The 26950-nt window shown below is 41.3% G+C and overlaps 2 protein-coding genes across 3 annotated transcripts; both read right to left on the bottom strand.

The window, feature by feature from the left end:
- Positions 1 to 98: 98 nt before the first annotated feature.
- LOC117538562 (protein SOGA3-like) lies at positions 99 to 12288 on the bottom strand. 2 transcript variants are annotated; one of them, XM_034204396.1, is made up of 10 exons: positions 11339 to 12103; positions 10481 to 10705; positions 10100 to 10258; positions 9799 to 9861; positions 9071 to 9340; positions 8625 to 8987; positions 6055 to 6714; positions 5609 to 5739; positions 2353 to 2391; positions 99 to 333 (listed from the first exon to the last, which is right to left on the bottom strand). In XM_034204396.1, the coding sequence occupies exons 1-8, from the start codon at positions 12101 to 12103 to the stop codon at positions 5671 to 5673; spliced, it is 2574 nt and encodes an 857-aa protein (XP_034060287.1). In that variant the 3' UTR covers positions 99 to 333; positions 2353 to 2391; positions 5609 to 5670. The 2 variants fall into 2 exon arrangements, with proteins under 2 accessions (XP_034060287.1, XP_034060285.1); XM_034204394.1 differs by having other exon boundaries at positions 224 to 333; positions 5609 to 5934; positions 11339 to 12288.
- An 8050-nt stretch (positions 12289 to 20338) lies between these two features.
- On the bottom strand, positions 20339 to 26730 carry LOC117538570 (elongation of very long chain fatty acids protein 4-like). The gene is made up of 7 exons (XM_034204408.1): positions 26456 to 26730; positions 24696 to 24787; positions 23923 to 24110; positions 23234 to 23314; positions 21981 to 22152; positions 21737 to 21864; positions 20339 to 21385 (listed from the first exon to the last, which is right to left on the bottom strand). The coding sequence occupies exons 2-7, from the start codon at positions 24760 to 24762 to the stop codon at positions 21107 to 21109; spliced, it is 915 nt and encodes a 304-aa protein (XP_034060299.1). The 5' UTR covers positions 24763 to 24787; positions 26456 to 26730; the 3' UTR covers positions 20339 to 21106.
- Positions 26731 to 26950: the final 220 nt, after the last annotated feature.

Below are 26950 nucleotides of genomic sequence, written 5' to 3'. Positions count from 1 at the left end.
TTTTCTTAAATGCAACTTGTCCAGTTGAAGAATGAGACTTAATTGAGACTTCATTTTCTTTAACAAAATCTTACCTCTTCGATTTGTTGCTGGATGTCTTGAAGCTGGTCCTCCCACTCTTGCATCTCTGAATCGAAGTTGTCCATCATTTCCGGCCTCTCCTGCCCCCAGCCCCTGCCACTGTGCTCCAGCCCACGCTCCAGATCAATGGCTGCCATGACGCAGGCCGGTCAATACCCAGAGGCCCCTTTAAATGCCAATTTCCCCTTTCTCCTGTTTCACTTTACTGTCAGATGTTACCCTAGGTTTTCAAGGATCAATGGCCAGGAAACACTGTAGAGAAAAACACATGGTGGGGGGAAAAGACTGTTAGTATATGTTATGAAATACACATTTTTGGTGCAAATTATTTTGCTTTAGACAAGTGAACATTTCGACAACCATTCACAATGCTGTTTTTTTCAATGTCTTCAACACAAGGCAGCATAAAACATACTGGACTAGTGCCAATGACACCTGATTGAGGCTCCAATTAATCAAGTGAAACATAATTGCCCCATTTTTTTTAAATTGCCTGTAGTTAAAGGGCTTGTATTTTTGGTCAATTTCTGGCCTAACAAAGGTCAGACATCACCAACCTCTTCTTTCACATTCTTAAAAAAATGCATAGTCGTGTAAGTATGTCATGACAGCTTTTGTTCACTTTGACCTCCAGCCTGACTCTGTATATCTCCCAACCTGGAGAGAAAAATATAACTTAATCTCTAAAATTGCCCCTCAGATGCACTTTTAAATACTGTCAATGTGGTCTGGTCAAAATATATTGATGCCATCATGATTCCAAAGCGAGGACTAACTATTATTGTGCAGCCCCTGGCTTTGTTGATGTTGTTGCCATCATTAAAGTATGACAAGTATCCTAATGAAGGTGCCCGAATGTACCAGCCACTTCCCTCCCACTTGTTATGTAACAGTAGAGATATTCATAATCGTGTAACTATGCATAGTAAACCTACGGCGTGGCCTGTGCGCATGGGAGGGGACAGATACAAGTAGGCTACTCGTGCGATCAGAAAATTCAACATGGTATATGGAATAGATGTTGAAAAAAATAAAAATGTAACAGTAGACTCAACACCAGGCTTTGCCATGCAGGCAGTCTCAATTTGTATACTTTCAGTTTATGTACCATTAATTCGAAATGATCCCCATAAATCCGATGAATTTTCATTAAAGCTACAATTCCGCCTCATTATAAACAGCTGTTCTTACCTTGCTCAACATAAGCGTGTTCAATGCTCCAGTATAAATCCTCAGTCTGCTCTACCTCCCGCGCGCTTTTCGCTCCGGACTCTCCAACACATGCACTCCCCTCTGCGCCTAAACGTGAAGTCTCCTCTCTCCGGTGCTTCCCCCTTGCTTGTTTCCACCTCTGTATTACGTATAACCCCTTCGACTGGATTTAAAGGGCCCTGATTCTCCTAGTCACGCCTCGGCGTTATGTCCTGATCGCTGAGCTAAAGGGTATACAATTCTGTTCCAGCCGGGGTCCCCAGCCTTTATACCGCGCCTTACTGTTTACGTGGGCGCGCCATTGGAGCCGGTATCAAATATCATAATGTCAAATGTATTCCCCCATTTGAAGTCTCGACGGGACAACTGTCGTCACCAGCATCCTGGCTATAATTACTGGGGCTCACGGAGAGAGGGAAAGTGTTTACATAGCTATTTCAGCTGCTGCGATCTCTCGGCTAATGGGCTTCTCTGTTGCTACTCTCCTTTAGGATGCTAGGGCAGATTTTGCCTTGTGACCATGCACCACTGCAAATCATTTTCAAAGAGATGCCAATTGAGTGTGTGTGACAAGGTTAGTAATAATGTGTCACACTGTCAATAATATCTTTATTGAAGTTAGTCACGAAGAGGAAACGGCAAGGTGCGTTCCTGGCATGTTAGGCAACATTTCATTCCTTTTTAAGAACTAAACTTCAGGAGGCCACGGAATTTTAATGTGATGAAATATTTTTCTTACGGATCTATCTTTCAAAAGCGCAAAATGTGTAAACATGTCCTGGAGTAACCTGTAGCTGAGACCTTGTTTTTGACTCGTCCAAAACAGTTGCTGCTGACACACCATCAATTACTAATGCCTGCCTCTAATTGGGGGTCCCACTGGGATCTTTGACTTGTCCCCCTTGGACAAGATCTAACATTTGGCACTTGACGTTATCATCAGAATTCCTTCCAGTTTAAAGCTACGGGATCATTGCCATTATTCCTCCACCTGTTGTGTTCCCTAGACACATCCCCCAGGAGTTAGGAGAGGGGGTAAAAACTGTATCCTTACTTTACCTTGAGGCAACAACAGGGGGTGGTGCATCAAGTGTCATTCTGAAAAACAAGGAAGAGGTGACTGCTGTCATAACGTGGAACAAGATCAAATATATTTAGAAACAAGGTTAAACCAGACATATAGTGGCATGGAAAGTTGATTAATGCTTCCTCCCTTAGAGCCTTGCAACCTTTAAACCTCGATGTAAGCAATGTTATACCAAATATGTAAGGCAAAGGTTTGTCACAACATTTTGGGTGGGGTTAATATCAAGGGGGGGGACGGTGGGGGTCCTCATCCAGTTTTTCTTTTCCTGCTTTTTTGTGAATTCTTATGCTCCAAATTATGGTTGAGATGTCATTATTGCTCTCAACTTGCCAACCCTATTTTAACTGTCTGGTTACCATGGTAATCAGGATAAGTACAATGAATATGTACGATTGCTATGTTAATGTTCCTATCCCAACTTAAGATAGAAAAGGTTATTACATAAGCATCCAAACAACATTTTAAACAACACTCTGAGCTTTAGGAACATTCTTAAACTGTCTTAACCTCTCCACCAGGTAGTGTTAGATCATTATTTAATCTATAAGGCTGCTCTTTTATGGATTTTACAAGACAAACTAAATGTCAACAGCCACAAGTGCGCCTTCTTTGTTTTATCTCTCGAGTTAGCATTGCTGACAGAATCAATTTTTTTTTTACCAACACCTCTAACTCGTCTCTCTTGAAGTTAAGTGCTCATTGTTCTAATGTTGTAATTTTTGTAAGGTTTAATGATTTATATTTCTGTGAAAGATATCTGAAAAGATTTTTGCTAACCGGGCTTGTGAGACAATAGTATAACGACGTTTGTATCATGTGGTACCTCTATGTCGTCAGTGATCAAGAGTCATAGTATTTGCTAGTTGGTGAAGAAAAACAGGGTTTTAAAAATGTGTTTGGCCGTACATAAAAACTATCAATGAAAAATGCAGGTTGTGCATCAAACTGGCATCACTTTCTTGTGACTCGATAAAAGGGGGGAGGGGTAGTGTGCCATCTAGTGGCTGAAGGTTTTTATTGTTGTCAATTGCACCTTTAGTTAAGAAGTTTTTGTAACACAACCCCATCAGTTTTTTCCTTATTCCCCCAACTGAGTTCCTTCTTTTTTTTTTGTGTTTATTTTGAGAAGTAACCTTTTTAAATGTGCATGTGTCACCTGTTCTCTTTAGATAATAGTCTGACTCACTGAAACTTAATAGTGGCTTTAAGGCTGCAAATGGCTGCGTCTCTCAGGCAGCACTTCCACTATCTGTGTTATCTATCTGTGACTGTCCCTGCATGCTTTTCCTAGGTGCTTGTGATTAGTTTAAAGAAATACAAACAAGCCATGATGTATTTTCTAAAATGGTATTATGGAGCCAGACAAAGCGCGAGATAGGTCTGGCTATGCGAGACTGTCAATGATGATATTTATTTAAATTAATTTATAAACCACCTAGAATTGTATAGCTCTTATGTGTTACAGCAGAATTATTGCTTGTTAAACATTCTGCAGATTCAAAATATATCGCACATATCTGAGTTCTCTAAGACTTTGTGAATAAGTTGTAATATTTTGAGAAAAAGTTGTAATTTTGATGGGGATAAAGTGTGTTACTGCTCTGTTGATGTTCAAAATGAAGCTAGAGCCAACAGAAGTTGGCTAGCTAGCTTAGCATAAAGACTGCTGCAACAGCTAGCCTGGCCCTCTCCACAATAAAATAATGCACATAGCAGCACCTTAAAGCTTACTCATTAACATGATTTTAATACGTAGAAATGTAAAATTGTAATCCAGACTAGTTTATCTGATTTCCCCTGTTTCAAGTGTTTTTGCAAACATACAGCTGCTGGCTCTCCCCTCATGTTTAGTATGCAGATATAAGAGTAGAATCAGTCATCATTTAAATTAATCCGTCACTTAATATTCATAGGGTGAATAACTCACTTTTTAAAGGCTACTGTACCTATCATCAGGTCCAACAGACATGCATCTTAAAACTGACATGACAATGTCTAAACACATAGGATTGCTATCATGCAAACGTACAAAATACAAATATTAGATTCCATTTGATCAGTTTTTAAGCTTATTATCTACATATATGTTGTTGTTGTTTACTCCGCTGCATTACAAACATCAGATCAAGACACAATGATGTTGAAATTGTACTTTTTTATAAAACTGAAATAGGATCAGCAACATGGTTAGTCTTTCAGTGCAACCCCGTCTCACGGCATTTCGTGTTATAGTCACGACATTTAATCTAATGATTCGTGTTCACCAACACGATTTCCCCCTTTTTTTTGTGTCACACAGAACGATTTTAAAAGCAATGTATTTCTATTGGTAGTATGTTTCGTGCCTGCACCACGTCTTTCTGTCCGGTCGGGTCTTGGAAGACCGGAAGCTGTGTGGTTCATAAAAACATTTTCTTACTCAATATCAAGCCACGATTATTGTTTTTATTTTCAATAGTATAATGTCAGACTTTTGTTGCCGTCCGCGAGGAAAATAAATGGGGCTCAGAGCCTCAGAAAACTGAAATCTGTATTTTTTAAATCTTTTTTTCCTTCTAATTTATTATTATTTTCTAAATAACACACTGTTATTTACTCAACAATAACTGATGTAACTGAATTTAAAAATAAAATAACCGGAAACAGATACACACCCACCGAACTGATTACCCAAGATCCTCAGCTATGGTTTAAGCTTGGTGATTGGATTGTTTAGCCGCAATGCACGTTGGGATATGGTATCCGAAAAACATTTTTTAAAAAAACAAAAAACTTTAATCCGAGTGTGCTTGCTTTTCTCTTTGGAAGTCATCACATAACGGCATTTTAATACTCGGTTCGGCCGAAACTGAATACGTGACGTGGATCATAAATATATCAGCAATTAAACAACATCTTCAATTTCTCTTCATAGTCCTTGCAGTATCAACATTAATACATTATACGATTTAAAAACAATAATCATGGCTTTATATTGAGTAAGAACATGTTTTTATGAACCACACAGCTTCCGGTCCTCCAAGACCCGACCGGACAAAAATACATGTTGCAGGCACGAAACACACTACCAATAGAAATACATTGCTTTTAAAATCGTTCTGTGTGACACGAAAAAAAGGGGAAAATCGTGTTGGTGAACACAAATCAATAGATTAAATGTTGTGACTATAACACGAAATGCTGTGGGACTGGGGGGGAAAACAGAAACAGTGACACATTGTAACTCACCTTCTTTAGGGATAGACGTGGACAGTGATGTGTAATGAATAATATCGACTGCGGTGTTGAATCTAGCCGCACTTTCTTGAATGTGGTTGCAGCCTCGGCAAGTGCTGAGCTTTTTCTGTGCTTTTGGTTACCTTGGCAACAAAGAATGCGGGGAGGAATGGAAAACAACAGAGCAAAAACAAACAAGGAATGATGTGAATTAAGGGAGGCGTACATCACAGAACAAAGAAAAGAGTAAAAAGAAAGACTAGTTTAAAGATGGTGGCGTAAGAGAGGGACGAGAATAACACAAGTATGAGGATGAGCAAAATTATAGGCTGGAACATCTGGGCGGAGGACAAACCAGGAGGTCGGATTAAGTGGAGAAGGGAAGAAATAGAATCAGCATTAAACTCTTTGAGATATTTTATATGCACCTTAAGACATTTTCTTAACATTTGTCTCACCGACAGTGGTTCCTCTGTGTCCCTGCCCTCGGGTCGAGGCACTTCAAGTCTGTCTATAAACGTCTGCAGTTCTTTCCGGAAGGCTTTCATCTGGGCATTAATACGATACAGAAGCTCGTGTTCCCTGATCCGGCTGCCATCTTCTTCTCCGCCCTCCTCCCCTCCTCTCCTGAACATCAGGTCACCGTTTGTCACAAATACCCTCGCCTCTGAGATGATCGTGGCCGTATCAGCGATGAGCCGGTCAATGGTCCGAACAAGCCTCTCAGCCTCCATGCGGATATCAGTCATGTGTTGCCTTTCGAGGAGGCTGCACCGGCCAACAGGCAGGAAGCGGGCCAAGGGGGAGGAGGCGGCACCCTCAGGCCCGGTGGGGGTGTAGAGGCCCCTTGTGGGCGTCAGGCAACGGCTGCTTCCGTTAGTGTTTCTGACCTCGTCTGGGTCACTCTCCCCACCTACAGGGCCCTCGCGTTTGCGGTGGGGTGGGACGAGGCGTGAGGAGGAGTCCTCATCGCTCTCACGGCGACCACTTGTGGTTCCGCCCGCATCGCTCTCTGCGTCACTGTCCCGCGGGCTGGGCCGCAGGGAGAGGTGGGAGGCCAAGTCATAGCGTTGCATGTTAGATAGGAGCACACGGTTCTCGTACTGCAACTGCATCACCTGAAAAAACAAAAGAGAGGTGATGAGAATGAGATTTTGTACTCAAAACACGGATGTGCCTATTAGGCTACAGCGGAGATGCCAGCATAGTCATGGCAATTTACTAAAATATCAAAACGTAATAAGTATAAAATACAATATATAAAGCATCATTTTTCAGTAGGGATGGATATCGAGAACCGGTATATGAATTACGCTACTTCCTTAGTTTAAACAATTGTGGTTGGTTGGGAACCCTCCCGTGTGACGTATCCGGTTTGAGTACCACTCTGATTGGCCACTGTGAATGCCACTCGTCATCTCTCCTAACAGCGCTCTTATTATTGTGAGACTCCCGGGGGCAGACCATAGGGGCAGACGCAACATCTAGCTAGAAACAGCGTCTCAAGGCTTCTTAACATTTAACAACCTATTAATGATGCATACCCACTTAACGAGAAAAACTCAGCTAACAGACGATATTAACCATTTGACCTACACGGAACAGAAGTCCAACACCAAGAGTCTAAATCAACACTTAGCAAAACGGGCTAACCGGGCTAATGGCTACTTTAGCACATAACTGGCAAATGCGATCTTTTCTACGTCATTTTATGTCAAGGGCCTAACAACGGTTAGTCCAATGTCTCTGTAACTTTAAAATTATTACTGATAATCCATCATAACAATTATAAATAATAAACGCAATAGAGAACCGCTGTGACGCATCCTAAAACCCGGAAGTAAGTTAGCATTTTTACCACTTCCGGTTCCTTCGACAAAAAGCAATGCATTTTCTCCATAGGATTTTGGAAAATAACTCGAAATAAGGTCTGTGTTTGACACAAATTGAAGAAATAGATCACGTTTTGTTCTACGACATTAAATACATCAGCAGTGACCCCACTGGTGATTTTTGAAGAGTTTACGTGTCTAAAAAACGATGATTGTTAACATGTGGCTGAATAGGACTACAGAAGTTGTCCAGGCCGTTGTACGTCATTACACCAAAAACGTAAACACTCCCGCTAAGTTTGTTTGCCCTGTTCTGCTTGAAAGCAAGTACCTGCGCTCTTGAAAACTGTTAAAACAAATGCTTCAACTTGTACAATTTAGAATCTGTAGTTTTTAATATGGATCTTAAGTCGGCGTGACATTGAAGCAGCGACCCTGTTGTAGTTCGTTTATAGCATAACGTTAGCATTTTGCTTCTGGCGACTAGATTTATGATTCGAAAATTATAAAAGTAGTGTAGACATGTGGATATTATCCGGCTGAACAAAACATGATCCGTTTCTTAAATGTGTGTCAACCACAGACCTTATTTCCAGCTATTTTCCAAAATCCTATGGAGAAATTGCATTGGTTTTTTGACGAAGGAACCGGAAGGAGTTTACATCCGGGTTTTAGGATGCGTCACTGTGGTTCTCTATAAATGGATTATAATGTTAGCCGACCGGAGCAACCGGTTTAGGAGGTGCGCACGCAGCGTCTCGTTGTTTACATGGATTTATGAACTGCCCCTAATTACCGCCCCCCCTTCCAGAGATACACTGTCAAACACACTCATACCTGCTTTGTATGACATTGAAAAAGTTACATTAAATAATAAATACAAATAAATTACAATAAAATGACTGTTTAATCTTCACATCTTGTAATCATGTCTATAATTTTGAGCACCAAATTATTGAAAAGTATCGATAAGATTATCGAAAAATACCGGTATCGATAAGCAGTATCGGTATCGATAAAATCCTAACGATACCCATCCCTAATTGTCAGTGTTACCATGCTCCATGCTACCATTAGTATTTAGCTGAATTTATCTGCTAGCATGACTGTAAACTAGCTTTGACAAAATTCCTACAAAATAAGAAAAATAAATATCAACTTAATATTTGTCAATATTATCCATCAACTTGCAATACCTTGCCACTTAGGTCATTAATCTGTAGCCTTGCTGCCTTTAACTCCTCCTGCAGGGCTTCCGTTTTTGCTCCATCGAGGCCTCCCCCGTGCCTGCCGCCTCCCTCATGGGTTCCGGCTTTGAACCGTAACTTGTTCAGCTCAGTGGTCACTCTCTTGTTTTGATCTTCAACATCGGCCAGGTTCCTCCTCAGCAGCTCTGCCTCGTCCTCCACCAGCTGCAGCTGCTGTCGGAGCTCCGTCAGGTCATCTCCAAGGCCTCGCCCTGAGCCAGACCCACCCATCGCTCCGCCCTCAGAGCTTCCTGCGCCCTCTCCTTCCCCACGGATGTCATCGAGCTCGGCCCTCAGCCCACGGTTTTCAACCTGTGGGGTAGATGGATACAATCTCACATGATTCCCATTCACCACTCCCTTTTATAGACCCATGTAGCATTGTCTGCTCTTACCTCCAACTCCACTATTTTCCTCCCCAGAATGTTTGCCTCCTCCTCCACCAGGCGTAGCCGTAACTTGAGCTCTGACTCACGGGTGGTGGGCGGACCCCCAGCCTCTCCTTTATGATGGGTGCTGTCCAGTTCGCCATAGAAGGAGCGGTACTTCTGCAGCTCTTGCTCTAGACGGTCCTTCTCTTTGTCAATCTTGGCGGTTTTCTTCCTCATAAGCACTGCTTCTTCTTTGATAAAAGCTAGCTGGCACTTAAGGTCCTCATTGACCTCCTGGAGATGGAGGTAGCACAGACTGTAAATACTAAAGTGTGTTTAAGCAGAAACAGATACAAACTAATTTTGAAGTTCACAAAGTTAGTACCCGCAATAAGACATAAAGACGAAAGGACAACAAATTAAAGGTTTTGTAGCAGAGTCTGCATTGGACCTGGAAGCTGTTGGACATTTTTAAGCCTAAAGTAATTTCTGGATCTCTGCAAACTCTCAGCTTTCATTTAAATATACATTAATTTCAAATGATGGGAGCATTTGCTTTGGCCTGTTGTGGCCACAGAGCTTGAAAAGCAAAACAGTGAGAACATAATGTGAGGATGTGATTAAAGCCTTTATGTAACCCTCTCATAAATATGCAACAAGGGGGCCAAAGGAAAAAAGATTATGCAAAGAGGATAGCAGATGCTCCTTAGGGAAACATGAGGCAAGAATATGGATTATTGTGAAAACCTCACCTCGGTAGGAGTTTGTGCTGATTTCCTGTCAGTCTTCTGGATGTCCTTGCTTCCTCTTCTCTTCTGAGAATGTTGAGACAGAATACAGAAATATTTGGTTTTGTTTTATTTGTGTGTATTTATATCATTTACACTTGACACTCTACTTGTAATATAAAACAAAGCATTTACATCCTAAAGTGCACTATTCCAAAAGGTCCACAGCATTTGTGATGATAGCTTAAGCAGAGCACAAAATTAAGTTATTTTGTGCTCATTAATGTCACGTGACGTGGTTTAGTGTCTGCCAGGGTTTACTTGCCTCTTTGGTTTTGTCCAGTTCATTCTGCAGGGCTTGTTTGGTCACTTCCACCTCTATGAGTTTCTGTCTCAGTTTCTCATTCTCATCCTCGGTCTTTGTGCGTTTCTCCTCCACCTTTTCCAGCTCATGGTGCAGCCTCACAGACACATCCTTCGCTACCTTTATGGTTAAATGAATGTGAGGACATCAATAATATAAATGTTCACACTCATTTCCAGTGATATTCATGTTTGATCTTCACTTTTGATTATGTTTACATTTAAGTTGACCCACATTGGGGTGTTTTCACCTGTGCTTGTGACTACATTAACAGCTTGCAAACATATCCTGCTCCCAGACAGACACACAGGGGGTCTAGCACCTTCCCCTCCCCTCTCGCACCTTCAGGTCCTGCTCCAGACTCCTGAGCAGCTCCTCGTCGATCTCTCCCGTCTGTGCGTAGCGCAGCTTCTTCCTTTCCGCCTTCCTCAGACGGTACTGCAGGATCCGGCAGTTTTTATTGGCCCTCTCCAGCTCACGTCTCATCTCCTGCAGCTGACACGTGTCCTCCTCGTAGAATGTGTCTCGCATCTCGTCCATCTCGGCCCTCATTTCCTCAATTTCACACTGGCAGGTGCATTATAAAGATAACGTATCATAGTTATTCCATTATTTTAAATGAAGACTAAACTCTGCTGTTTTCTGTTGACTTTTGACTTCCCTGAGTTTGTATTGGATTTGTTTGGACTTCATCAAAATATAGTTTGAATTTACTTTGTGCAAAAAGACTAGGCGGGATTTTGCTTCATTTGGGTTTCCTATGCCAACATGGCATGCAAATCATGGCCTTTCACTCCCTTTGTCGCTCATTTTGACACAACATATCATTGATCCTATCTGATCGATACAGATGTGATCAATAACCAATTACTCATTAGTAGTCTGTGTTTTTCCAACTTAGGTCTTAGCTTTATGTTCTGTGAAGACATATAGGACGTTGAACAGACAAATCAATTGATGTTTACTCATCTAGACCACTGCAAACACAATATTTAGTCCAGAGTGGTTGGCCCCAGGGTTAACAGGGCCACAGACTGCAAATAGGCCTAAACATGGTTTATCTGTCACCCTAATATGAAAAAAACAAATGTTGACTGTGTTGCAATGGATTCTGGGGAGGTGATACATTGTATTGTTTGTCTAAATCATCCCTAGATGATGACAAGACATCAGTCTGCATAAAAATAGCATGTTACCAACCTTAAGATCATCATTTTCGTCAAGCAGCCTCTCCACCTCGTCCTCCAAGGCCTGGTCCTGCTGTGTCACGGACCCCGCCTCTGTCTCCTCTGCAGCCGGCCCCGGCTCTCCCTCTGCGGCCTCCTCTGGCCCCATGTTCTCGGTCTTGTTTTGCATCTTTGCCCCGCTTCTTCTTAGTCTCTTCTGCAGATGGAACTGGATGAGTTCAGCCTGCAAGCATCCTCCTCTCCACAGACCCAACGAGGCGAGGCCGCAGCCCGCAGACGCGCCGCTTCTCTCCCGGCTCCTGCCGCCTTCCTCTCCGGGTGTCCCCTCTCTCACCACCGCGGGGAAGGAAAACGAGCCTCTGCTGGGCAACAAACGCCGGGAGGAATCGCCTTTGAGGCAGGGCAGGGGTAAAACAGAGCGACGGGCCGATGCTGATGAATCTGTCGGAGCTTCCCCGACAGCATCCGCCCTGTTTGCTCTGACTACATCAGCTTCAGCACCATCCGGGTGAACAGCTGCTCCGCGGCGCCTCTCTGGCTCCCTCTCCCTTCCGTCAGCGGACCTCAAACTCTCCCTCGCCCCGGTGTTTCTGCTACTTCCAGCGGGAAGAGGAGATCCGGGCCTAGCTGGGTGTCTCGGAGCTCGCTTGGTTGCCCCTTCCTGGGCTGTAGCCGGCGAGGGATCCCGGTGCTGCCTCCGCCCCCTCCTCCTGCCTGCGCTATTGTCTGATGATGACGGTGATGGAGCAGCTGCAGCGCCGCCGGCGGCAGACTTCATTTTCTGCTGCACTCAAACTCCAAACATGGGCGATGGTTTGTAGTTGTTTATCATGAAGTTAAATAGCACAGCAGCTCAAAAATTGCTCAATTACATAAGGTAACCCAATTGTAATATTTAGAAATTAAGGAGAATGCCACCAGAGCTTTTCTGCGATTGCGCACACTTCACTTATCATGACCCGGCCATAACTTTAGGGTCTACTTGTTTACTCCAGAACTTATGGACTTTATATTTTGCAACAACATCCATTCAACGACACTTAAAAAATATATACTTTTTAAAAGTCTCTTATGCATCTCACAGAGCTCCAATGGGTGCATTCTTACCGCAGAGTATTAAGCCGAGTCGCTGACACAGGGCACCGGACAACTGACGTGAGGATGCACGTCAAACCAGGAAGTAAACAGCCACCCCCACATCTTTATCTCTCTCTAAAAAGTTCAATTTCCATTGCTAAATAAGAACAGTATTTCTAAAGCAGGAGGCAAATGCTTTACAGCGTAAGGATACACATTAAATAAGTAGAGGTTATATCCTTTTACAACAAACATTTACAAGAGAGGAATATTCACTTAAATGTATTATAACATAAGTTAATACTTTGAAATGAAGGCAGGGCTGGAGTGCAACAAATCAATTATTAACTAATGTGTAACTTGATAAGATCAAAATGGGAAGAGAGCAAAAAAAAAAAGTGTAAGATAATGTGAATAAGGCACAAACCCAAATCACAATACTCCAAAATGAGGTTAATGCAACTTTAAACAGATCAATAGGAATCAGTCTAGGTGCGTTGCATATGTATATGTTCTCCTGCATTATAACATCTAAAGGGTCCACCTATTTGATCCCTGTAAAAAAAAGTTGTAATATCCTAGTTTTAAAGGTGCCATTCTTATGTCTGAGAAAAAGTCACAGGTTTAAAATTATTTGAACCATTTGGCTAGTTTAATATTGACATAACTAAACAAAAATATACAAAACAGTCGTTTTGAGACATTTTAATGCAGAAATGTCACATATTCATTTCATGTTTTACAATACATTTGTTTCTTGCTTGACAATACTGAGTTTAATGTATTAAAGATTCCCAGCATGTACATAAATTATGCCTCACCCACTCTGGTCATTAATCACAAAAGGTACTTTAACTAAATCCAGTCCCAGCAGAGGGTGCTCTCCACAGACAAAACAGAGTCGGCTCCATCACTAAAGACAATCTGTCCCAGTAAAACGCTGACTGTTTCCACTCTGCTCGGATAGAATGAGCGCCTTAGTCATATAATTGCTAATGAGATGAGTAAGTGACGGGCCAGGTTTGCAGAGATTTAACCCCTGACAATCTGACCCTTCACCCTAACAGACTCGCTCTCTCAGAATGGGTCAGTACCAGGGGCGGATCTACGGGGGGGGCAAGGGGGGGGCAGTAGCCCCCCCCTGTAGAGCCTTGCCCCCCCAGCTGCCCCCCTAACTTTTGTTAACCTAAAACTGTACTAAAACAAACCTACACTATTTCCACAAGCTTCTCAAGCAACAAAACAAGCATTACATTAGTTAAAATTGAATCATTTTAAATATCATTTTAGGCCCGTTAAAAACGCAGCTACGGCCCTGCATTAAACTGCGGAGCGGCGTTCACACAGACCGCGGCTCACACCGCTGCAGAGAGGGAGCGAGCTGTCCCAGCACCTATGGATCCAACACACTCTCACTCCCTAAGCGTCCAATAACGACGTTTGGTCAGTGTCCGTGGCGTCCAGTTGTGACGCTCCTAGGCTCCTTCAGCGTCATAAAGGGACGCAAATAGCGTTCAACTGATTGCAATGTATTCCCATCTGCGGCGGTATTTGACGCTCAGGGAAGCACGGCATTCGTTTGTGTCGGCTGCCCTTAAAGGCAATGTGAGCGTCCATTCCCATTGGATAACGGAGAATTGTACACCCGGAAGTAAGTATTCCTCTTACTGTCGATTGATTTTACAGTGATATCTGCACTACTCATCGACTAAAAAACACCAGATTATCCTTGTCAATTACACAACATTGATTGGTTTAAATTGTGTGCAATGCTTTTGTATTTTTCCCCTTCGATTCGGAGAAACAAATATTTTTTCTGAGTAAAGGATGGCAGAAAACACTACACTACCCAGAATCCCCAGCTATCGTTTGGACTACACCATGTGCTCTGTTTGACAAACCCCGTGATAGTCCTCAAGCTCTGTGATTGGTGAGTGTGCTCCGAGGGTTACGCCGATTCTCGAACAACACTTGAAATGGGATGGAACCACGTCAGACTGTCCAAAACTGGATTTGAACGGGTCCACCGCGTCCCCCCCTCCCCCACCCCGTCCCCAGAACTACACATGCTGGCTATTCTGTTTCGCAACATGCTCTCTATCTATGGCACGTCTCTACTGGGAGTTGTAGTTTTAAAAGACGTTTTCGTATTTCCCATAATAAGAAGTTGCCAGTATTAAACTGTGTACATCCCTGGAGGTTTAGAGGATAGGAAACACTCAAATGTAAAACATATAATTAATAAATGGGTGAAAATTGCTTGTGCCCATAATGGGCAGCATTAATATATATATACACACATGCCAGCTAAGGTCAGAAGAGCTTTATTTAACAGCTGGTCTTATGTTTTTGACCCCTCCTGTTGTTAATAGATAACATTACATTACATTACATTAATTGATAAGCCTGAAACATGCACTTGTCAAGGTTCAGAGGCACATTTTGCAAATATGGCAGTAGCCATTGATCAGCTTAAGATAAGATATAATTTATTGATCCCAGGTTGGAAACATTTGCGTTACATCAGCATGTGTTACAGTTGTACATTATGCAGTGGTGTTTATTTGTAAATCATTTAGTATAATCACACAAATTCTGTGTTTTATATTTAACAATTCTGTGTTCTTTATGTATTGATTGTTCAATACCTGACAAGGCCGGAGATGAAATATCTACATACATCTTATAAGAGTATAATACATGATGTATAATATCAGTTAAAATAAGTGCTTCAACATAGTTAACATTGCTGGAGGTATGCACAAATATTGATAGATGTCTTGTAATGCGCTATTGAGGAACCTGCGACCCAAGTTTTTCATTCAATGCAGAACTACACCATAGTTGTGTAGGCCTATATGATATGTCAATAAACCTTAGAAAATCTTGAAAGGGATGTGCAAAATAGTAATTATATACAGTCTTTAGTGAACTATTAGTAAATAATAACGAGTAATGAATATACTTTATAGGGATCCTATTAATATCTAATAATAAAAATAATGAAATTCAATAACATGCTTTAACCACTAGGTGTCCCTTTATATCAGCTGTGCACCTTTATGGTGTAAATACAGCCTATCTACCAATTGGATCAAATATAAAAGTCAGCCGAATTAGTGTTGATACTGCAAGGAGACGTATTGTGTGAAAATAAATGTAAGATGTTGTTTAATTGCTGATATATTTATGACCCACGTCACGTTTTCAGTTCCTCATGTTTGTCTAGAAGTCTTCTCATCAGGGCTCTATAAATAGAGAATATGTCAGATATGTAATATTTAATGCAGCCGAACCGTGTATTACAATGCCGTTATGTGATGACTTTCAAAGAGAAAATCAAGCACACTCGGAATAAAGTATTATTTTATTTTTTTAAAATGTTTTTGGTCTGTTTCCGGTATTTGTTAATGACGATGTGCTGTGAGATGTGAGACTGGAATTGCACAGGGGAAAATAACGTATCTTTAGATGCGGATTTTGTTAAACTAATATGTTTGCGCTGTGGATCAACACTATACATTGACGGGGAAGGGGGTAGCAATAAAGATAACACCATTAAACAGTTACACAACATAACAGAAATAATATCGATAGCAGCGTCCCTAGCAACCACCTTGGTAACAATGAAAACGTCGCGATTTCCTGAAGTAATCTTCGTAATAATTAGCAAACTAAAGATCATGTACATCCACTGCACACATAATCTGAAATAACAACTCATATTTCTCGCATCAAATGACATCAAAACGCATTTTAATGGCCAAACTAACTTTAAAATAGGCATTTTCCACCGAGAATAAAACGAAGTTCGGCCATGTTTTATTTTTCTGCAGGGAGAAATTTGAAGATCACATGACATAGACGCCAGCCATTGGAATGAATGGTGAAAAAAACGGGTTTGTCAAACAGAGCACATGGTGTAGTCCAAACGATAGCTGGGGATTCTGGGTAGTGTAGTGTCTTCTGCCATCCTTTACTCCGAAAAAATATTTGTTTCTCCGAATCGAAGGGGAAAAATACAAAAGCATTGCACACAATTTAAACCAATCAATGTTGTGTAATTAACAAGGATAATCTGGTGTTTTTTAGTCGATGAGTAGTGCAGATATCACTGTAAAATCAATCGACAGTAAGGGGAATACTTACTTCCGGGTGTACAATTCTCCGTTATCCAATGGGAATGGACGCTCACATTGCCTTTAAGGGCAGCCGACACAAACGAATGCCGTGCTTCCATGAGCGTCAAATCCCGCCGCAGATGGGAATACATTGCAATCAGTTGAAAGCTATTTGCGTCCCTTTATGACGCTGAAGGAGCCTAGGAGCGTCACAACTGGACGCCACGGACACTGACCAAACGTCGTTATTGGACGCTTAGGGAGTGAGAGTGTGTTGATGGATCAGCTTCCCCTGGGAGCATTTCCCTTTCCACTAGTTTTGTTTTTTACTAAGGACGAGAGCTTGAAACTAAATATTAATAAAACGCTGCCGTTTGAATCAATAGCGTTTAACAGACGGGCGCTGTTTGGGGCGTTACGTTACAAAATATTACGCAGACAGCGTTAGCTGGGAGATCGATCACTTTGCTAAACTACGCGGTAGCCTACTATTAAATCCACGTAAACTACACATCACAGCCATGAGGCCAGATCAATGAAACCAGGATACATCCTTTACCGTAAAAACTGGATCCAAACACAGCTGCATGTGTGCGCTTGATGAATACTTTCTGATGTTATATTTATGATATGCTACATATTAGCTAGGTTACATGGCCCTAACGTGTAAAGTTATACAAGCATTTGTACCAGTGCTTTTCACAAGTAGACTCTTGCAGGCCAGAGTATAGGAGTGATTCAACAACAACAAAAAGACATATCTGAGAAGTGATCAGGACGAACAGAAAGAGGAAAAGGAAAAGAGAGCTGAAGAGACCAGGAGGGTCAGAGCAGGTGGAAGAGGAGGAGATGAAGAGACCAGGAGGCTCAGAGCAGGAGGAAGAGGAGGAGATGAAGACATTAGTGAAGAAGAAGAAATATATGTGAGGAATAAAGATGAAGTATCAGAAAGAGGGCCAGAGGCAGGGATCAGGAGGCAGATGAAACTCCAGCTGGACCACATGGTATGTTCTTATTCTCCTTACATATTCCATTACAGCAGCACCATCTAGCAGCTCTTAGTATTGACTAATATTGGTTGAAATGTGTTGCTGCACAGGTCACCTGTAGCTCTCTGAAGAGATGGGTGATGTCATTTGTGTACTTAATTATAATTAAGTACAGTATGCAGAATTCTGGGTATTCTCTGAATCGGGTGCCTTTTGGGTCTTTATATCTTTGAAAAATGAAACCAAAATGTTTGGTCATAACATCTGGTAGTGGACTACTTACATTTTCCCACCTCAGGCACAAAATATAAATAATTACTAGGAATTTCCTTGAAAAAATGTAACAGGGTTGAAGTTTTTGACAAAAAGTAGGCATGAGACCTTGTTTAGCTAAGATATGGCACCACATGGAAGTCAAGGACATTACAAAATTGTAATATTTTGCAAAACTATTGTTTATTTTTGTAATAAACAATTATTTACTATTATTAATTCATACAACATAGTTGAAATGTTGAGCTTGTCAATCTTAATCTGAAATATAGATAAGAGAAGAAACTGACACTTTTGTGATGTAATTCCCTCAATGCAGATCACACATGGACTGATCCATTATTTTAATAGGAGGGTAAATGGTATGGCGTGACGGGGTTGAAACAAACTGAGGGACAATATTGCAATTTCATAGATAATTCAAGTATTTTTTCAGAATTGATTTTTGATCAGTTAAAGTTGACAAGCATGTGATTATATTAGCAGCAACATTTTGGGATAATTGGCCATTTTGATTTGTTTAATATTAAATTAATATGTAATAATGCTTAGTGAGGACATGCAAATATGTCTGTCTAAGACAACCAATTTTTTTTAAAACAAAATATATATTTAATTTTACATTGTAATGCAAAACAACCTGTTCCATTAATTCATTGCTTTAAAATACATTTTGTAGTTTCCTTTCATTTAAAATGGTTGAGGTAAGCTTGGGGGACTCAAAGGGCACCCGATTGTTTGTCTGAACACCTTGTTTCTCTTGTGCATTAAGAACACTTGTGTTAGGGCATGAATTAACAATAAATAGGTTATATACAGTATAACATACCACGTACTGTCCGCTCTCCTATGCCACCCTGGCATGACCTCTTGCCTCCCCTTTGCCCCCCCATGTAAAATGTTCTAGAACCGCCACTGGTCAGTACTCTTCAGACGAGATGTCTATTTGCTGCACATTTTCCAAGGCATGGACAAAGTAAAAAAAGGCTTCTTAAGAGAGTTGCCAAAGCTTTGTAATTCACCTTTGTGTGTGTGTGTGTGTGTGTGTGTGTGTGTGTGTGTGTGTGTGTGGTGGTGTGTGTGTGTGTGTGTGTGTGTGTGTGTGTGTGTGTGTGTGTGTGTGTGTGTGTGTGTGTGTGTGTGTGTGTGTGTGTGTGTGTGTGTGTGTGTGTGTGTGTGTGTGTGTGTGTGTGTGTGTGTGTGTGTGTGTGTGTGCCCCTTTAGCAGAAGAAATGCTGGTTATAGTGACCTGTACTAAAGCCTTGGCTCTTCTGCAATCCTCTTAGTCCCTGGCTTAGATCCCTCTGTGTCCCCGTGGAGGACATGTACTCCTCATCCAGTTTATCATTCACATCTACACCCTTGCACCTTGGGTTTTCTGCCTCCACCCTGATGCGATGGGTTCAAAGAGACAGGTGGTGGTGTACTAGGATAAGAAGGAAGGCTGCTAAGTAGTGCATGTAGCCTTCTGTAGAGTAGTTTGAAGGATGTGGGAAAAGTGGCTTACAAAAAAAAACCTCAGTGGTATCAGGAATAACAGAATGGTTGTGATTTAAAAAAATGTTGGAGTATAGGAAAAAAATAGTGGAAGAATCATTTAATAGATGCCATTACTGGATCCAGAATGCGGTGAAAGAGCAAAGGATAGAGTGTGTTTGTCACAGGGTAGTCAAGAAATGGATACAGTGTGTTTGAAGAATCTGCTGGAATTCCTTAAATTAACCCTGATATTAAACTCACAGCAAAGCACTTGGTTGTTTGTAGGAAAAAACACACTTAGTTCAATTATGCACCTCTTTTTGCTCTGCCCCTGATATCGACTTGGTATCAAAGCTAAATGTTAACTAATCCATACAGTTTGAGAGTCGCAGGAGCAACCTGGTGGCAGATTAGCAAAGGCTTCCCTTCCAGTGACCTGATTTAAAGGGTAACTCATGTGACGTGGAAATAAGCTCTTTTGGAGCTAAAGCCAATTTACCCCCAAAGATTAGGGTGGATCTGTCTGGACAGGCCACCTACCTCTGCCTCTCACACACATCTAGAAGAGTTCCTGGGAGGAAGGAAGTAGAGGAATGAGGTGAGATGGTAAGACGGGGGATGGGAGGGCTTCGGCTCCAGATTAGGTTCCTTAATGGGTGACAACTTGATCCTATACGTTGACTTCCTAAAAGTAACTGATTTACAACATACTTAAACTAACTCAAAGAAACACAAACGTAAACTATTGGGTGCTGACATTGTCTTTATTTCAGTTATATGTGCAGCCAGAAGCTGTGTTGCCTTCATTCTTAATAAGACAATGAAATTACCATTTGTTTTCTTTAAAAAAAAAAAAAAAAAAAAAAAAGCTCTTTTCAGGAGGAGTTTCCCTTCAGTCCAACATGGCAGTGAGACGATTTTGAGCTGAATTTCAAATGTCTTATTCTTGCACCTCGGCTACATCGCACAGCAAACAGAAATAAATGATGAGGACCCACATACAAATATTATAACAAAGATACCCATACATTTGCATAAATACTCAAAGAAACTAACAATGCCACTGTCCCAAAGTGTTTTAAACCAGGTTTTAATCACAATGAACATGAAATAAAATGTAAATATCATGTCGTACAGTTGTATCAGCTTGAGACAGCAGAGAAAGTCCATGACATATATGATTGGTGGATGGTGTAGATAATTGTAAAGTTAAATACAATAGATGGCAGTTATGAGAATGTCTCATTGTGATTGTTTCCTAACTTTGTTCAACTCTAAGTATTCGTAAACAAATATCTCCCCACGAACCCAGAAAAAAACCCTTTGGTATAAACATATGCATGTTCTCTTGTTGGTAATAATTAAATTAATTAAAACTCTTTTAGAGCACTAGAAAATAAATAAGCATATTAAAGACTATTTAAGCTTTCAGTTAAAACAATACTGGAATCCAGAGTACAAAAGTTGGAGGTGAATCTTGGTTGATAAGATCAACGATGCTGAGTTTGTAGGTCCTTTTTTGATATGTTGGTCCTATGACGGTCCAGAACACAGTTGGACAGAAGAGCTCGGAACATACGTGATCAGCATCTTGCTTTTTAACAAAAACAACTTTTATGGAGACAACCATCACCCCTCTCTTCCTTCTCGAAACCCCTTATAGACACAAACACACTTCTATGCTTTCAGCTTTCCAAGTTGGTCACAAATCACATCCTTCTACATTATTTGCAGGGAGGAGGAAGCTTTCTGTGTATTCCTTACCTAACCCTTCCCTCCTTCTCTGGCCCTTCCAACAACTGTCCTCTCTCTTTAAATCGCCGAGCACGCCCTCTTCCTTCTTTACTCCCTTTTCGCTCTTCCTTTCTTTTGCCTCTTCCCGTTATCTTCCACTTGCTCCACTTTGCTATGACCGTTAGTTACCATGGAGGTGCCGTTCGCCGCGGACTTGACTCCCTTCTGCGAGGAGGGTTTGCGTCGGTACGCGTGGTAGTAGAAGTTGGCGAAGAGGATGATGAAGGTTACGGCGTAGCCAATCAGAGCCCACTGCATCCAGGCGGGGAATTGACAGCCTGTGTAGAGGGAGTAGCCGGCGTGGCCGATGGTCACGTGGAACTGGATCTGTTCAACAGACAAATTGTATAAACAAAATTAGGCCACAAAAGAGCCCACATCGTGGTAAAAACACAATAAACCTGCAGAATGTAATTGGAAAACAAGGATTTCTATAACCATGGATTAATGTAAGACATTAGTTATTATGCACTGAACATATCTTTCTCAGTACTATCATTGATGGACAGAAATCAGTATTGTTCAGTGTATCTAATTTGTCTTTTCTAGTTCTTTATGTTATCTAGCTGTAATGCTTTGACAAAAGTATAATCAGTCAGATCATATTTTGAAGGAGGAAAAACCACCAAAGAAATAACCCCAACCCACAAAACAGGTTATCTTTAAAGTCACACTCACGATCTGAATAATGGTGAGGTATTTCTTCCACCAGAGGTACTTCTGCATATGAGGTCCCAGAGCAGCCAGGCCGTAGTACCCGTACATGAGGACGTGGATGGAAGAGTTGATGGTTGCACCAAAAAATGCTGTGAAAAAAATATATAGGCGTCAACTTGTATCAGAGTTCAGCGGATTTGAAAGGTGATAGCGTTCAAACTGAATGCGAGTGCAACTGAAGACTCCATAAGATCCCTTTACTCACATTGTCCACCTGGGACCCATTTCATGCCGATCCACCAGAGGATGAACATGGTGCAGTGATGGTAGACGTGGAGGAAGCTGACCTGGGTGAACTTCTTCCTCAGGATGAAAAACACTGTGTCCAGGAATTCTACTCCTTTGGAGATGTAGTACCACCAGAGAGCAGACGCTATCTGAAGACGTTAAAAACAGGACCGAGGTCATTATTGCGGCTTGATGAGGAGGATCCTTGAGTCTAACACCGCTGCACACAATAGCATCTTTGATGGACTGCGAAATACAGTGGGAAGACATTGGCGTAGTATTCAATATGGCTTCTTATGCTGTGTTTTCTTTAACGGGACATCCACTGAATCCCTTCAAAGCTAAATTAATGAGTTTAATTAATACTAAAAAAATGTGTTTGCTATTGACAGTAGCCTGGCTATTTCAACATTAGTGGTTTGTGCAGGATGTCCTATGAAATCCTTCACATTTCTTTTTGACCAATCAGTGGTCTGAAGTGTTTTAACCCCACCTTCTAGTATAGGCTCAGACCTCGTGGAACACAGCTTAGATGGTACCAAAAAAGGTTCCAGGTACCATCCACAACCTTTTCTAATGGAAAACAAAAAAGGAGCAAAGTAAATACAGCCCTGCGGTGAATGTGAGGCTTTGAGGTCCTAGTAAATCAGACCTCTAAAACACTTACCTGAATCCACTTACGTAGGGCAGTTGAGTGAAGTATTACTAAAAATAACTACTGCACCAAGCGTTTGTATGAGTATATTTGTGAACAAGGTATAAAAAAAACTAAATGGGAAACTAAATCTTTGTTTTTGCCATCAGGGAAAGAACATCCAAATACTTCAGATATCACATGAAGAGTAAGTCTGTTTTATATAGTATATTTCTACTATTTGTCACTCAAATCAAAGTGTGTTCTCCTATCTAACTCTTTGTCAGCCTGACATGCAGATAGTACATATGGCTGATCTGTAAGCTGCGGTGGTGCCCTCATGAAAGAGCAAAGGCCTGAGGGTGGAGATTTGGGTGGAATGTCATGGTGGTGAGACCAATTACTCCTGCCTATCTGAGAGCAGGCCACACCCTAAGTCACTCACACACTCACTTTTACTCCTCTCTATTTCTGTACTCCTTTAACCCCAGACAAAACTAAAAGCACTGATCTCCTTCAGGTCAACGTTTTCCTGAGATAAGTCTGGTGCTTTTTTATCTTAGGTGAAGTGTGTGTGTGTGTTGGAGGAAGCTCACCCTGACTTCATTCTCATCATTGGAGTAGCTGACGGGCTGACAGAGGTAGCTATAGCCGGCCCTTCGAGATGCTATTAGGAGCTGGTGGGAAGAAACAAACCACAAACTCAGAAAATGGTTGACAATTCCTAAGATATCAACCTTGCAACAACTTCTGCAGTGAACTTCCTGTTGACACTTTTCTAGTGATCAAGTAATCAAGATGCATAACAGCCTGGTTGAGATATTACTGTGAGAGAACACCCGTATAAGACTTACTGTTCGACCATTTGAAGGCACTTCAAGGCGGTTCAACTGCAAGTAATTGTCTTGTTTCTTTAGGTTAAGTAGTGGGTTTATCACAGTGGATAAACCCACTACTTAACTCCTCCGCCCTTGGTGTATTTTCTTGCCTTTTCATGCATTCTGTGCCATTTTGGAGTTTAGACATCTTCCCTCTATAAACAAATATGTTTGTATAGTGTATCAAGTTACTTTTTGAACTTCTAACTTAACTTTCTTAACCAATAAGACCTAGAGTTTATATATGCAGTAACAATTATATCTGGCATGATTGACAGTCTTTCTGAGGGAATGCTTTTCGGGAACAGTCCTTAGTATCTTATCACGCTTTTTCCACGTCATCCCTTTATCATGACAAACCAGCTATATGTCACATGTACTAGAGTAATACATCTACGTGTCTTCACCTCTTTGGCGATGTAGAAGTTGAGAACCACCATGCTGAAGTTGTAGACTATGAGGGTCTTCCTGAGTATATAGGGCTGGCGGTCCTGCATGTATCTAGGCCCCGCCCACAGGAAGAGCAAGTACAGGCAGCTGATGGCCAGAGTGGGGAGGGGAGATGACATCATCGGCCAGCTCCCCACCCTCTTGTCTGCAGGAGAAAAATTGAATTATGGGGAAATGTAAGGTATGGTGATTAAACAACAGAACAGCTGTTGTTAACACATAGGTAGTGCGTTTAGTATCAAGCCAATGTGCTACAGTTAACATTTACACCATGTCACACAACCTTTAGTTTTTTATTTCTATCTATTTGGATTACCGTTAGCATTCTGATGAATAGATAAATGAAAAGTTTAACTACTATCCAGGTCATTTATGACATGCTTCATCAGCATTTTGTCATTCTTTTGACACTAGTCACACTGCATACTACTAACGCATACTACTAGGTTTATTGCATAAGATATCATCAAAATATTGCACAAACTACCTGTGGCTACATCTTGGTTCAACTTTGACCTGCCTAAGTTTGCTTTTTAGTTATATACATGTAATATTAAGTAAGACACATTTCTTCTGTGTACTTTCCTGTACATTCCCCTATCTGTAAAGTACGCTGGTGACTAAAACGTCCCCTAAAGACTTACAATGATAACGCTAGACGTTCCTGAATAACCTAAAGTGGCACACTGATCTTGATTGAATTACAATTGAGTGATTGTAAAGATCTTACCTGATATAGTAAGGCCCCATTTGTAAAATTCTACAGTGTCATTCACAAAATGTGTTACAGCCTCCATGGCTCTGCCGTTGGTCCTGATTATACTGTGGCAGGAAGAGAAAGCGAGCGAGAGAGAGAGACAGAGGGGAGAGACCCAGCGTCAGTGAGAGCCACCCAAATTAAATCACAGGCCATACGTTTCCTATCAGTGTAACTAGTAGCATGAGGAGCTCCTCTATCCAATTTTAGTATGTGTCACTCTCTGCAAATACTCTTGGAAATGGCTGCAACATATCCCTGCAATGATCAGCTAGCAATTATTCATGTGCACCTTTATCAGGCCAAGTATATGTAGACACACTTTTCAGCATCTTGTCAAACTGACTTTTCAGCGTGTGGAGTCCTTCTGCGATAATATCTCTAAAACATGAACAAACAAGAGTTTTTAATAGGGGTACATTATGCTGTGGTATATTATATGCTACAACACTTATTCATTGTGCATTGTTGCAAACATACTGATGAGAATAGACATATTATCTTGCCTTCATTAGAAACAGGATGGCAATATTAACGTCCCCAAGATGCTAATGAGCTTTCCATTGATTCCTGTGATTGCTGGAAAGTCTCAACATATTGAGATAATTGTAGGAAATAGGCTGGAGGATACCGAGTAATTCGTTTTTGACCTGTTTCTCCATCTCTGTTGGACCTAATAGTTAATGTAACTTGCTCACTAGCAGGACACGTTTGACATACAATTCAAGCACAATACATGTTAGCAATATATGTTCTATATTAAAAGAGACATGTGGAACCCATTGACTGTGATTAAGCAACAAACACTTCGAGCTGAGAGCAGGCTTCTCCATATGAATCTATTATTAATCCAATGAGTGAGATCAGGTGACCTTTTAATAATGAATTGCAGTGTGACTACTGCCCACCAATGAGTGTTCACTTACAGGAGAGTTCTGAGTATGTAAGGCTACACATGGAAGGGTGGGAACAGTTAATCTGCAGAATGGACTATTTGTTCAACACTTTATGGTTTATAACAACATAGCCATAGCCAGGGTTTAGTTTGGTTGGAGTGGGCCACGGAAGGGAATCAGATAGAGAGGGTTAACCCGGTTTGTGCGCACACAAAAAGACAGGGGCGCATGTGTCAGCAGGTTTCGCTCGGGCCGCTCAAGAGGCTTAAATTCAATTGATCAACGAGCTTAGATGTAACCCTAAATACAAATGCCCAACGAACCACACGCCTGTTTGATGGTTATCTGCCTGCATGTGCTATGAGAACACTTGAACAAATGTGAAAAAAATAGTGAATTAAACTTTAAACTGAAAAAAAAGTATTGTAATTTTGCCATTATAAATTGTTTCACTTTGTTAATAATAGTCTGGCTCACCCATAGCCATTTAAACTACTCACACGTGTTTTATTTGTAGGTTAATTCAAATGTAATTATCCGTTTCATAGGCTTAACAGGTGTCTGGGTGAAAGGTGCTGACAGCTAATAAATGCAAGAATAATTTAGCTAACATAGTACAAAACTGTGAAAAGTATCGACCCAGGTAGAAATAATTGATTTGACTTGGACAAAGGGCTGGGCTCTTTTCCAGCAAGGCTTCTTAATTAAGCCCAAAAATAACGCTAAGAACTGGGAGTTAGCCGGTTTATACTTTGAATGCAGGAGTAACATTTGGCATGACTGGAACCTAATAAATACAACGCAGAACAGAGAAAAAAGGTTAAAAACGCTACTTACGTCCTCGATATTTAAGAGCGTGTAATGACATCCGGTGCAATGTGATGCCCAACTCCTTTCTTCTTCTTCTGCCGTCACTGCTAGTCAGTTTCTACGCCGCTCCGGTTACAGTTCGACATGAAACAGCAATTTGGCAAGAAACTAGACAAGGCAAGTGAAAATATATGACTAAGAAAGCCCAATTATGCATTCAGTCCGTGCCGGCCGCTCAGCCGCATCATCTTCTTGCAATCTCCCAGACACCGAGAAGCCAGATGGCATTGCGCATGCGTGCATTCACTCTCGAGGCTCGTGTGTGTGTGTGCGCGTGCGGCAGCCTTTTGGGAGCTCATGGATCTGTGTGAGATACTTACTGTTCTTCCTCGGTTTTAACTGGTACTGTATCACTATCAGGGTTGGGAGAGTTGCTTTAGAAATGTACGTTACGATTACTGTACCTGTGAACAAATGTAATCAGAAACCTAATCTGAGTATCAAACTATAAAAGTAATGTAA

The sequence above is a fragment of the Gymnodraco acuticeps genome, unplaced genomic scaffold (genome assembly GCF_902827175.1).
Source record: "Gymnodraco acuticeps unplaced genomic scaffold, fGymAcu1.1, whole genome shotgun sequence".
Classification (NCBI taxonomy): domain Eukaryota; kingdom Metazoa; phylum Chordata; class Actinopteri; order Perciformes; family Bathydraconidae; genus Gymnodraco; species Gymnodraco acuticeps.
The sequence above is the reverse complement of the archived record's forward strand: the minus strand, read 5'-3'. Positions and strand labels throughout refer to the sequence as shown.